Consider the following 13,846-nt stretch of genomic DNA (forward strand, 5'->3'; position numbering starts at 1 on the left):
TTAGAGCTGCACAGAGAGAAAAAAGTGGTAGGGGTGTGACGTAGTCAAACCGCGTAGGCGTGCGAAAGCAGATGCTCATTCTTCAATTAGAGGTGACACTCAAGCTCCACCTTAGGGGTATGACGTGACAGCTTTAGTGAGTCCATGTATGCAGTACTGGTTATTCACTGCTTGACATTCATAGATCGTTGAGAGTCCCCATACCACTTCTGGCGAAGTTTTGCAGCGGTTAAGAGATCCCCCACTGCACTGGCAGGTGGCTGTTTCTATCACAGACCCATGTTGATCTTCCCAGCAACCTTTGGCCACCAGTTATTAATTTAACTGCCTCCTGCGTACTATTGGCTACAGCTGGCGCGACGTTTCTCCGAACATACCCAACTTGCCCGTATTAACTTCGGTAAGCTCTGGTTAGGAGCACAAGACGAGATGACAAGATTCTTTAAGGTAAAATTAAAGGCCGAAAGACATAGACGGAAAGCAAAGGAAACGCAAGACAAGCGCGCTCCTCCGCTTTCCATCTATGTCTTTCGAGCTATTTACCCTTAAGAAATGCTACACCAACTCGCCCATTTGGCAATAGTGTTGAAAATTCTTGCTCGGGGCAAGAACAACAATTCAGAGGAGATGTCGCGATCTGCTCACCACCTCCAAATCTTCACCACCTGTTGGGGCGCCCACCAGGGTGCTTGGCGTCGGGTCATCCTTGAAAAACCTTCTATTAACTCTCTGTAGGCTGTCGTTGACCATGGAGTTCACAATCCTGGCATCACTGGTCGGCAATACATCGTCGGTCACATATGGCACAGTGGGCTGCGATCCGGCCATTTGTGTGTGAGTTGCAGCACGGTTTGGTGCCTTGGGCCGTGGCGATGGCACGGCGGAGGGGTGCGGGACATCTGTACAAATGTTTATACAGATCAGTCCCAAGGAATACAGATAATCGGTAAATAAAACATCTTAAAGCTAGTCGAATCTGTGTGCGAGTTCTGTGTGACTCTACATTCTCTGTAACCGTGTAGGTGCATTTATTGCAGAAATTATTTTGCATGTTGTACGAAATTGTGCACGAAGACTCCGCATCCCTTATTTCCTCTTCTTGTTTGCGAATAAAAGTTTACATCCAAGGCAATTTAAAAAAAAATGCACAAGAGCACCTCATTGCATTATGCTGGCGATGCGACAGCATTAGGTGATTTTGACACCCTCACATCGAGCTTTGACTAATTCTTTCACGGTGGTTTGCGGGCCCCCACACGACTGTCTGCACACAATCAGACTTCTGTTAAGGCACTCTAACTAAAGCTATTTCCCTGAAGGTGTTCAGTGCGGCCGCCGCAGCCGGGTTTGAACCCGCCCCCTTGGGCTCGGCAGTCGAGAACTCTAACCACGGTGCCACCGCAGCGGGGCTTTTGTTCGCAATACTGGGGGCAGGTTTGCTCAACTATTAATGTATTTTTCGGGAAGCAAGATTACTTGAATCTATCCTAGCAGGGTACGAGGTAAAAATAAATTGTGGATTGTGGGGTTTTAACGTCCCAAATCGAATCGGGCTATGTAGTGGAGGGCTCCGGACTGATTTAGGCCACATGGGGTTCTTTAGCATGAACTGACGTCGCACAGCACACGGGTGTTTTTGTATTTTATCGCGATCGAAATACGGTCGCTGTGGCAGGAATTGAACCCGCGACCTTGGGATCTGCATCTGAACGCTAAAGCTACTGAGCCACCGTGGCGATCGGGGGTCGAGGTAAGAATGGAGGGAGTATGTAAAACCACTCACATAGTATTCGTGAAAGACATAAGAGCGCAAACTGGCAACACGGACAAGGAAGGGAACAGGAGCAGCGCTCGTTTTGTTCCCTTCCTCGTCCGTGTTGCCAGTTTGCGCTCTTATGTCTCTCACGAATATGCACCAACAAGCCCAGTTGCAAGTACTTCTTAGTCACATAGTATTCCAGCTGGAGCCTGTGAGATATCGGAATAAACAGGTAAAGGAACAAAATAAAACAAAGACGACGTGAGGCCGAAGGGTTTGTCGGGTTTTTATAAACCTTAGGCATTTTCTGGAATAAAATCAACGCTGCCGGTTGAACAAGAAAAAAATAACGTAATTTCAGTTATACAGTTGGCACCCGTTCTATAGTTCCCAGCCGTTACACTGCGCATGCCCGGTACGTAGCATCGCGTTGTGAAATTCAAGCTGTATTGAGCGATATTTAAAAGGAAAATGCTGCATAGACCACAAAGCCCGAAATTTACAAATTTGGACATGTGTAGGCCTCACGCTGTATGCAGGAAATATACTCTGTGCAGTTCAGTGCCAGGTATTTGCTCGGAGATTTCATTGCCTGGAATACGTAGCCCTGACGCTCAGATTTAGAACCGTACGACTTTGTTCAAAATAACTGTAATCTGCCCGGGCAACACCGCCGAAACACTATATGTCTGGTTTAGGTTGGCACAGCTTTAAGACGCATTCATGCTAGTGCTAGCATGCAGATAACCCCAGCCACTTCACGAATGTTAATTCCAACGCGGGTGAGCATGCTGAAGCAAGGCCAGCACTGTATCTTTGCTGTACAAACTATTTTTTTTTTTCAAGACTGCTGCTGTGCCGTGTTACACGTGCACTTCATACTTAGTTGCGCTCAGTATGACTTCAACGCATGTGCGGAGACCGCAGGGCTATTACAGTATATAGTGCGAATATATATAGTGCGATCGGCGATCCGCTACCGTGATCCGCTTGAGAGAGGCGCCACTTCTTGTGCGCAGAACTAGAACGCCCCGAGGGCGCTAGATGGTGCCACGTGCCCGTCAGCTGCTTGCGCGCCTGCCGCGCCAGGACCAATCAGCGCGTACGCAACCGCGCCGTGCGGAAGCGGTTCACGGCAGCGGATCTCTCTGTTAGAGGGTGTGAAGAGCATTTTTCCTAACCAAAAAAATTACGAACAGTCTAGACAAAAACCGAGTCGAATAAGGGTGGAATACCCGCCGCGGTGGCTCAGTGCTTAGGGCGCTCGGCTATTGATCTGGTGTACCCGGGCTCGACCCCAACCGCGGCGTCCGCGTTTCGATGGAGGCGAAAAGCTAAGGCGCCCGTGTGCTGTGCGATGTCAGTGCACGTTAAAGATCCCCAGGAGGTCGAAACTATTCCGGAGCCCTCCACTACGGCATCTATTTCTCCCTTTCTTCTTTCACTCGCCTCCTTTATCCCTTCCCTTAAGGCGTGGTTCAGATGTCCGCCGAGATGCGAGACAGATACTGCGACATTTCCTTTAATAATAATAATAATAATTGGTTTTTGGGGAAAGGAAATGTCACAGTATCTGTCTCATATATCGTTGTACACATGAACCGCGCCGTATGGGAAGGGATAAGGGAGGGAGTGAAAGAAGAAAGGAAGAAAGAGGTGCCGTAGTGGAGGGCTCCGGAATAATTTCGACCACCTGGGGATCTTTAACGTGCACTGACATCGCACAGCACACGGGCGCCTTAGCGTTTTTCCTCCATAAAAACGCAGCCGCCGCGGTCGGGTTCGAGCCCGGGAACTCCGGATCAGTAGTCGAGCGCCCTTACCACTGAGCCACCGCGGCGGGTACATTTCCTTTCTCCCAAAACCAATTATTATTATAGTGGAGGCGCTCCGGTACAGCGCAATAACTCATGAAATTGCAGCTATATCTATTAAATGAAGCTATACTGATCTCCACTAGAGGGTCGCAACAAGAAGTCAGTATATTAATTGAAGGACGGTGCAGTTACAGGAGGCATTCATGTGACGGCATCCGCTAGGGGCGCTAGCGGCCGGTGCGACATTCGCCATGTTTGTGATCGCGCACGCAGCCGCCGAGTGGTGGTGGTAGTGGTTTTATTAAAAATAATAGTAAAAAGGAAGGAAAAGATTTTTGCTAGCCCCGGCATCTGCCAACGATACTGAAGCACCTGAAGCCGCCGAGTCCAGACGCAGCATTTTAACTCGCTGGTTATCTATGAAATGTGCGTGGGTTTCGCGTCTCGTGGGAGATAATATGTCCGACCCGTAAAACCGCGTGACCGAGTGAATACGCCGTGAACTGCGCGAAACAAGAAAAAAAATACGGGCACGCTGAAAAGGCTCCGCTTTCTGAAAACGTCCACTCGTATATAGGAATGCGGAAGCGCCGACGTGGTGTGCGAAGTACAGGACTGCTGCCGTGCGTTGAATTAACCGATATCGCGGCCCGCCTTGTACACGGCTTAATTTGGCCGACAGGCCAAGAAAGTGAAGCTTACAAATCTATGAAAAATGTTGAGCTGTTTGACAAGTGGGCGAGCCCAAGATCCGTCCGAAGGTGCCGACGGCCTGAAAGCGCTGTATTTGGACAGGTGAGTCTCTGTCTGCTTTAAGTGTTACTACTGAATATATAGATTCAGTATAGATAGCGCTATAGTGAAATCGCTGCACTCCGCGTTGCTTCCAACTGGCCTAGATTCCATGTTTTGTGCATTGGAAGTTGCTACAATCAAAACTGCGAAACGTTCTCGATTCTCCTGCCGTTCGTGCTGCGAGCGCTTGACAGTATTTGCTCGACCGTTTTGTAGCGTAAATAAGGCGGCTATGCCGCCTTGCCTTTCTCCTGAAACACCGTCTGTGAATGTTTAGCAGGTCGCGCACTACAGCCGCTGGAAATGTGAGTTCCTGGAATTTGGGTAATCAATAGTACGCTGTGTATCTACGCTGTGTCCTGCATCAGTAGCAGACAGTTATCAACTGACATTAAAAGCTGCAAGCCGTGTACGTTCTTGCGTGCAGTGCAGCAGGCCAGTTTTGCTGCCGAGTTGCGGATAGGGCAGAGACCCGTTTCACGTGCTGCGAATTACACCGCCCTACACTGCGATCGTTCGATTTGCAGCTGAATTCATTCCAAGAGGAAATTGTTCGCAAGCCGTATGCGGCTAGACCGGCAGCCCTCTTCAGCCGCAGAACGAATGAATTCGCAGTGTCGGGCGTAATAATAATAATAATTGGTTTTGGGGGAAAGGAAATGGCGCAGTATCTGTCTCATATCGTTGGACACCTGAACCGCGCCGTAAAGGAAGGGAGAAGGGAGGGAGTGAAAGAAGAAAGGAAGAAGGAGGTGCCGTAGTGGAGGGCTCCGGAATATTTTCGACCACCTGGGGATCTTTAACGTGCGCTGACATCGCACATCACACGGGTGCCTTGGCGTTTTTCCTCCATAAAAACGCAGCCGCCGCGGTCGGGTTCGAAACCGGGAACTCCGGATCAGTAGTCGAGCGCCCTAACCACTGAGCCACCGCGGCGGGTGTGTCGGGCGGTGAAATAATAATAATAATAATAATTGGTTTTTTGGGGAAATGAAATGGCGCAGTATCTGTCTCATACATCGTTGGACACCTGAACCGCGCGGTGAAATTCGCAATATGTGAAACTGGCGTTACTGAAACACTGAACAGGCAGCTCGGTTTTATATCACGGCACAGAGGAATTCTGCAGCAAACTACATGCACACAAAGCGTTCTACACACAAGAATAAGTGGACATTGACGCATTTAACAACGTGCAAAGATGTTACGGATAGCTAACAATATAGGATGGGTATCTCACGGCGTACTTGGGATCCCTAGTGCCGCCGGGTATACCCACCGGTGACGCAATGGGTACAAGCTTTCCCCTGGTCTGGTGCTCGGCTTATTTAGGGTGAAATGCTTGGGAAATGTGCCTGACCTCACCTTGAGTAGACGAAAAGACCTTGTGTCATGGCGCTTTTTGGCCTCAGATGCAATTGCGCCATAAAAATTCATAATCATCATCGTAATCACGGCGTACTCGACACTTTGCGAGCTGACGTGAAACGACCGCCAACATGGCGCGCTAACCGCGACAACAACCGTGCCGTCTTGTAGCGAGGCCTCAGTGAATGCCTTCTATAGGTATTGGAAAATTGTTTTGGTATTGCTGACGAAATAGAATCAACTACAGCTCCACATCCCATGTAGACGAGAGAGGGCGAGAGCTACGTATGAGCCATGGCCTCCGGGATCGGGCATCAAGGCAGGGTTTGCTGAACCTGCCTGAGCACTGTCGCGTCGTCCAGTCTCGAAGGCCATGTATGAGCATTATGAACGCCGCCACGTGAATGGACCGCTGTCACGGCGCTGAACCCTCCATCCCGCCTACACCGACTGCGGCAACATGGTGCGCGCTTCGGTACGAGCCCTACCTTTCAGAACAGTTGTCGAAGAAAAATACGGCGTGTCTTCTTCAAACTTCGGAACATTTTATGTAAAATTTATTAGACAACACGAGAACATATTCGATTAATTTCGAATAATTTTGAATGTGCACTTTTGATTAGTTCGACGATAAGGAAATGGGAGAATATTTGATAAGCTATCCTAAATTTTCGAATATTCGCACACCCCTGACCCGCCATGGTCGTCAGTGGTTAGGGCGCCCGGCTACCGATCCGGTGTGTCCGGGTCCGAACACGACCGCGGCGGTCGCGTTTCGATGGAGGCGAAATGCAAAGGCGCCCGTGTGCTGTACGATGTCAGTGCACGTTAAAGATCCCCAGGTGGTCGAAGCTAACTCGGAGCCCCTCCACAACGGCACCTCTTTCTTCCCTTCTTCTTTTAGAACCTCCTTTATTCCTTACTTTACGGCGCGGTTCAGGTGTCCGCAGAGATGTGAAACAGATGCAGTGCCATTTCCTTTCCCCCAAAAAACAATTTTCAATTTCGCACAGGCCTACTACAACCTTTGTCCGTAAAGTTCCTAGACTGAGTCGATTAAAAAATGCGTTTAACATTGAAATAATCTGTGCAGCACTCCTTCGAAATAGTCTCCCTTGCAGTCTATACACAGCTTCCTGTGGTACTTGAGGTCTTGGAAACAGTTGGAAAACGCTTCTTTTGGCAGGGCTGTCAGCTCCTTTGTCGTGGCGTTTTGTATGGCCTCCACGCTCCCCATCCAGCGACCTTTTAGGGCTGGCTCTCTTCACACCAGAAAACAGGAAAAAATCGCATGGGGAGAGGTCAGGCGAGTATGGCGGATGGGGAAGTACAGTAATGCTGTGCTTGGCGAGAAATTTTGTCACGCTGAGAGCAGCGTGCGGTCTTGCATTATCGTGGAGAAGGCTCCATTGCCCAGATACCCATAAGTCAGGGCGACGGCGCCTCAGTGCATCACGCATGTGTTGGTGCACGCGGATGTAAAACTCCTGATTCACCTTCTGCCCTGGTGGGACGAAATCGCGGTGTGACACCTCTGGCATAAAAAAAAACTATCAGCATCGTCTTTGTTTTGGTCTTCTGTCGCCGCACCTTTTTCGACACCGGAGAGCTTGTGGACCACCATTCGGCGCTGTGCCTCTCTGAGGATCGTATTGAAAACACCATGTTTCGTCTTCAGCAATGATGCTGTTGACGAATGCAGCACCCTTCTCTGCCTCGGAGAGCAAATCAGCGCTCACTAATGTCCCCATGTCCTTCTTGTCCTGTGTAGGGGAGTGCGGCACAAGTTTGGCATTCAACTTTCGTTTCCCCAATTTCTCACGCAATATTTGATGGCATGTTGTCTTACTAATGTCGAGAGCATCTGATAGCATGCGGACTGTAATGGTGCGGTCTTGCTGTACGATTTTCCTGATCCGAGCCACGTTGTTCTCATTCCGTGAGGTTGAAGGGCACCCCTGCCTTCTGTCGTCCTCCACCGACGTTCTCCCCGAAACGAACCTCATGTGCCACTCGAAAAGTTGCGCCCGCGATAATGTCTCGTTGCCGTAAGCGTCACGAAGGAGCTCATAGGTCTGTGTGGCTTTCTTGCCAAGCTTCACACAGAATTTTATGTTTACACGCTGTTCGAGGTGGACGTCCATCTCTCCACATTCACTCACAGTAGAATGCGCAGACGACTAGTGAAAACGTATTTTTCTACATGTAGTGCCATATAGCGGCTGCCACAGCAAATATCTCAGGTTTGCCCGAAAAAATGGCGCTACACATGCGCACCAACATTTGCTTTGGGGAATTAGTTCTGGAGAAGAAAATAAATCAGTCTCGAAATTTTACGGACAAAAGTTGTATTTGCATTTCACATTGAAGGCGCCATCGTACTCTCTGCAGAAAGCTGTACCCTTTTGACTGGGAAATATATAGCCAGATACAACTTAAGAAGGAAACGGCTTTTCCCCCATCTAAGGACCCATTTCCAGCCAATGGCGGCGGTCGATTCTCGTGAACCTGCTAGTGTGACAATGCAGGGAACGGAGCAACAATACAGGGAAGGCACTATCCCTGACGGAGAGAAGGGACAATCCCATTTCATCTGCCACCCCCTGCGATGTCATGCTAGCAGGCTCATGAGAATCGGCCGATGCCATTGGTAGGAAGCAGGGTCCTTTGAGGGGGAAAAGCCGCTGCGTTCTTGAGTTGTATCCCACTGTATGTACGCGGGTTAATGACACCCTAGTCGAAATAAAGAGGAAGAAATGGGCTTGGGCAGGGCATGTGATGCGAAGGCAAGATAACCGCTTGTCTTCAAGGGTAACGGAGTGGATTCCAAGAAAAGGCAGGCGTAGCAGGGGCGGCAGAAAGTTAGGTGGGCGGATGAGAGTAAGAAGTTTGGGGAGATATGGTGGCCGCAGCTAGCAAAGAATAGGGTGAATTGGAGAGACAAGGGAGAGGCCTTTGCCCTGCAGTGGGCGTAGTCAGGCTGATGATGGTGATGTAGGTGTATAAATTTTGGCTATCACCAGGCTCCCGTCGCTTCTTAAAGGAATAACACATCTCGCTGTGGCGACTCACACTGAGCATGACCGTACTTAATCTTTATGATTAACGCATGAGGGAGTATTGATGCAGCAACAGTTCGAGCCATAAGTTGATACAGGTTGTAGTTAGTCATTAAGCCCTAAAACTCACATTGGCTAATATGGTAACACTTGTTTGAGATGAAATAAATTTAACCTAAGGTCGGCAATGTCCACGACAAGATTAAAAGTCACAGCAATGAGGGAATAATTACTCATTGGCATCCAGCCAAGCGGAGCCCTACGGCTACACAGGAAAGCAATTTCGCAGTTGAAGAAAAATTCGTCTTGATTCCTTATCACAAATATACTCCACCCTGGGGGATTCATGAGTAATTATTGCCTTATTAGAAATCTACTCCACTCTGTGGGATTCCCTTAAATATTTGACCACAACTAAAGGTCATAGTGGGGCGTGGTTCTCGGCGAGTGCCTCACCATCGTGTAGCGCGGCTCCGTGGTCCACGCCACTGGGTGGCGCTACGGCGGCGGCGGGGATGAGCCGCACCAGGACCACTCCCGTGGAGAGCGCGAACACGGCCGTGAGGAGGACGAGCAGCGCGTAGCACAGGCTCCATCCCAGCGACACAGCGGACGCGTCGCCCTCCTCGTCCCGGCCGCAGTCGCAGGACGAAGACAGCGCCCGTTCTGGGGGAGGTCGCTCTGCTGGGTACGGGAACGCCGAAAGGTACCGCAGCGCGGCGTCTCTGCGGATTGAGGGAGAGACAGCCCTCAGAGCACGGTTGATGACTTGGAAATGAAAATAGGTTCTTGTGGAAAGGAAATGACGCAGTAACTGTCTCGCATATCTCGGTGGACACCCGAACAACGCCGTAAGGGAAGGGAGGAAGGAGGAAGTGAAAGAAGAAATGAAGAAACAGGTGCCGCAGTGGAGGCCTCTGGAATAATTTCGACCACCTGGGGATTACACGCCGCGGTGGCTGAGTGGTTAGGATGGATGGATTGAAACAACTTTTATTAGACGAAAAAAATCTTCCAGGGTGGTCCCTATACTGCTCCAGGAGTTCACGGCATTGTGCTTCACATAAAGCCCGATCCACCAGCCATTTCTGGCCGGCGGGCTCAGCGGTCCCTAAAGCAGCCTCCCAGGAAGAATGAGTGGGATTGGGGAGGGGGGTACTGCCTGTGGGGAAGGACATTCCCAAAAGTAGTGGAAAAGTGTGGATCTGGGCACGCCACAGGTGTTATAATGAGGAAGAAAGGTGGGGTGAAACCATGAGAGACAGTAGGCTGAAATAAAGCAGCCCGTCTGTAATTGTCGCCACGTGACGCTGGATAAGGGTGACAATGTACTGTGGGGTGGTTGTAATGTCATGCAGCTGAGTTTTTAGAATGTGGTGATTTGATGATATGTATAAAGGACCGATGGGGCCCCTTCCGCATTGTTGGGTGCCTGATCGTCCGGGGTCCGGGAGGAGAGTGGTTAGGACGCTCGGCTACTGATCCGGAGTTCCCGGGTTCGAACCCGACCGCGGCGGCTGCGTTTCGATGGAGGCGAAAAGCTAAGGCGCCCGTGTACTGTGCGATGTCAGTGCACGTTAAGGATCCCCAGGTGGTCGAAATTATTCCGGAGCTCTGCACTACGGCACCTCTTTCTTCCTTTCTGCTTTCACTTCCTCCTTTATCTCTTCCCTTACGGCGCGGTTCAGGCGTCCGCCGATATATGAGACACGATACTGCGCCATTTCCTTTCTCCAAAAATCAATTATTATTATTCTTAAAAGAAATGGCGCAGTATCTGTCACACATCTCGGCGGGAACCCGAACCGCGCCGTAAGGGAAGGGATTAAGGAGGGACTGAAAAGAAAGGAAGAAAGAGGTGCCGTAGTGGAGGGCTCCGGAATAATTTCGACCACCTGGGGTTCTTTAACATGCACGGACATCACACAGCCAACGGGGGCCTTTGCGTTTCGCCTCTATCGAAACGCGGCCTCCGCGGTCGGGTTCTAATCCAGGTACTCCGGCTCAGTAGACGAGCGCCCTAGCCACTGAGCCACCGCGGCGGGTGAAGTCGAAGTTGGGCCAAGACCCATTTCCTGAACCGTTTCGCATCGTGTGCCTTGTCCTAGGATGAATAAAAATAAATGCAAAAATAACAATACAGCAACGCCTTTACCCAGCAGCCTTTCGCCCAAGCATTTCGGCCCCAATCGCACTTTGTTTCCCGTTTTAAAGGTATGTTTGCAATTATATCTAATAATGTATACTGGCAGGTTCTGACAGCAATATTACTGCTTGCTACTTGCAGAATAATTGACCAGAGGTTTTTTTTTATTTAGAATGACAGCTATTGATTTAAATATTTAACGGAATACTGGTGGTGGTGGTAGTGGTTTTATTAACAATAATAGTAAAAAGGAAGGAAAAGATTTTTGCTAGCCCCGGTATCTGCCATCGATACTGAAGCACCTGAGCTGGGGCAGCGGAAATAAAGGACAGCAGGCAGAATGGAGAAATGAAATGAAAGAGGTGAGGGGACAGGAATAGAGGACAGGGGGAGAAGTAATATGTACAAACTATTTACACAATAAGAAATGTGTCCAGGTTGTGCGCGTGATTAGTTCATTTTAGAGGAATTAAATCACACACGCGCACAGCACTGTGTAGGTTACAACTGGAGTGGGGCGTCCAGTTATTAATCGTTCAAGGTAGAACTCGCGGAGCGTTCGGTCACTGCGTGTAACTACCTGACGGAGAACAGACGGGACGTCAAGCCCGTGTGTTCGAGGAATGCACAGAGGCTCACCAAAGTTCGCTCACGAGTGCGCGCACTGCCCTACGGCCACAATAGCGTCTTGATGGAGTCTGGTAGTATGCCCTGCGCCCTATAGGCCGCGAGCATATCGCGACGAGCATCGGCGAACGCGGAGCAGCGAAGGAGCAGATGTTCTAGTGTTTCCACTGCACCGCATCCGTCACACACATCACTCGTCGCGATTCCGTGACGCACCCGTCGTTCCCCGGGCCACACGCAGCCAATGCGCGCGCGGAGGATCATTGCACGTTGTGACCGTGTAAGTGCGCGACAGCCGGTGACACTGTCGATGCGCTCACCTCCCGCGATGCGTGGGTAAAGTGAAATTTCTGAGGCTGTCACGGCACTGACAGAATTTTGAACGAAAAAAGTACGCTGCTTGCTTGGAGGGTGCTGTATTGAGTTGTCACCATCACATGTTCACCATTAGAAAATGCATTTGTGTAGTCTCATTTATCCCTTCCGAGGACCAGCCTCGATTATAATTTCCATACCAAGCCCCATTTAGTCAAAATTCGTCGTCGGTCATAAAATTCACCCATGGGTGTGGGGAAGTGGCTCCACCAGCAAATCGGAAGTTAAGTCACTTCCGGTGAAAGTATCAACAGCTGCTAATGCTATCACCCTGCCTACAAAAAATGGAATTAAGAGCCCCTGTGATTTTTTTTACAACGATTGAAAGCTCTTGCCCATATCAAGTACTCCCTTTTGGGTTGCTGAGAACTGAGACATACGGATTTAAAGTGCAATTTCTGGACATGGCAATGTTGCTTTTTCTGTGATAGGCGACCAGTTAGCAGTAGCTCGTGTGGACACATTCAGTGAATTCTAATTCGGCCCCTGCATTAAAATACCTGCGTGTTTTAGGGGGCTAACGTCATGCTTTGAAGTGTACGGCTGGTTTCTCTAAGGAAAAACGTTAGCTTCTAAGAACCCGACCGCGGCGGCTGCGTTTCGATGGAGGCGAAACGCTAGGCGCCCGTGTGCTGTGCGATGTCAGTGCACGCTAAAGATCCCCAGGTGGTCGAAATTATTCCGGAGTTTCCACTACGGGCACCTCTTTCTTCCTTTCTTCTTTCACTCCCTCCTTTATCCCTCCCCTTACGGCGCGGTTCAGGTGTCCAACGATATATGAGACAGATACTGCGCCATTTCCTTTCCCCAAAAAACCAATTATACTAACATACGTAATGTAGCCAACGGCTTAGCTATCACGATGATGAGACAACTGACATGTGGCGCCATCTTTGTTAGCGCTCTGTAACAAATTGCGCATTTTTCTGGTCATGCCAAAGGTTGACATTCACTAGCAGCTAGTAAATGTCACGAACATTTACCAAGTTTTTCTTAGCAAGCGCAAAGTTTTTTCCCAGGCGCGTACCTGCGAGAGGTGGCGAGCGGAGTGGCCCCGTAGGCTTGGTGCCTGATTCCCGGGATGGTGGGTCGGCGTTCGAGCAGGTCGCGCCGTCGCTTGAACCGGTGCCACGATGACAGTATCTGCTGGGTGTTCTGCGACAGTGATGTCGAAGACAGGGAGGATGTCGGCGCCGTGGACGTGGCGTTGGTGCTCGGGGTCCGGCCGGTGTCGGTGCTGTCCGTGAACGTCTTGACGTAGTACATCACGGGCGTTTAGCGACCGCCGGAGATATTCTTCTTTGCTTGATGGCGCGTGGGAACAGCTGTGCTCGAGGATCAGCCTACTTCGTCGTCGGCATCTCCCGAGCCGACCGTATAATGTTCATCTGCCGACAACTGCAACCACCGGCCCATTGGGCCCTCGCGGAATCGGAGGGCGTGGGAGGTCGTGGTCTCCAGCTCCGACCTGGCCTCGCTACTGAGGCTAGTGCAGTGGACTGCCGGCCACCTTCCACGCCCAGGAGCATGGGAATTATCCACTGAAATATTGAACTATAAAGGTTCCACCAATAATAAATTTTTCACCGCCACCACATGTTCGATAATAATATTAATTGGTTTTTAGGAAAAGGAATGGCGCAGTATCTGTCTCATATATCGGCGGACACCTGAACCGCGCCGTAAAGGCCTATGAGGGAGTGAAAGAATAAAGGAAGAAAGAGGTGCCGTAGTGGAGGGCTCAGGAATAATTTCTACCACCTGGGGATCTTTAACGTGCACTGACATATCTTAATAAAGGCGCTGTGCCTTGTGCGACTCTTAAATGCATTGCTCGTGCGTTTCGACCTTCTGAAAGTCGGTATTAATAATTACTGAACAGCTGCACGAAAACGTCCCA

The 13,846-nt window shown here is 50.0% G+C and overlaps 2 protein-coding genes across 2 annotated transcripts in view; both read right to left on the reverse strand.

Moving 5' to 3' along the window:
- LOC144102413 (uncharacterized) lies at positions 1-13,343 on the reverse strand. Its single transcript, XM_077635693.1, has 4 exons — positions 12,974-13,343; positions 9,255-9,523; positions 646-899; positions 1-6 (listed from the first exon to the last, which is right to left on the reverse strand). Exons 1-4 carry the CDS (start codon positions 13,210-13,212, stop codon positions 1-3), a joined length of 768 nt encoding a protein of 255 aa, XP_077491819.1. The 5' UTR covers positions 13,213-13,343.
- LOC144102414 (uncharacterized) overlaps positions 13,285-13,846 on the reverse strand; it is a 64,439-nt gene continuing 63,877 nt past the window's right edge. The window contains exon 12 of the mRNA XM_077635694.1: positions 13,285-13,456. Coding sequence (XP_077491820.1) covers positions 13,285-13,456 — 172 coding nt within the window. The remainder of the gene's footprint in view (positions 13,457-13,846) is intronic.

Source organism: Amblyomma americanum, chromosome 8, assembly GCF_052857255.1.
Source record: "Amblyomma americanum isolate KBUSLIRL-KWMA chromosome 8, ASM5285725v1, whole genome shotgun sequence".
Classification (NCBI taxonomy): Eukaryota; Metazoa; Arthropoda; class Arachnida; order Ixodida; family Ixodidae; genus Amblyomma; species Amblyomma americanum.

Excerpts from the sequence above, each read along its gene's own strand:
- LOC144102413 (XM_077635693.1), bottom strand. The coding sequence starts at position 13,212 with ATGTACTACGTCAAGACGTTCACGGACAGCACCGACACCGGCCGGACC. Across the intron at positions 9,524-12,973 it reads CCGCTCGCCACCTCTCGCAG|AGACGCCGCGCTGCGGTACC; the intron begins GTACGCGCCTGG and ends CTCAATCCGCAG. Across the intron at positions 900-9,254 it reads CGGAGCCGCGCTACACGATG|ATGTCCCGCACCCCTCCGCC; the intron begins GTGAGGCACTCG and ends ACATTTGTACAG.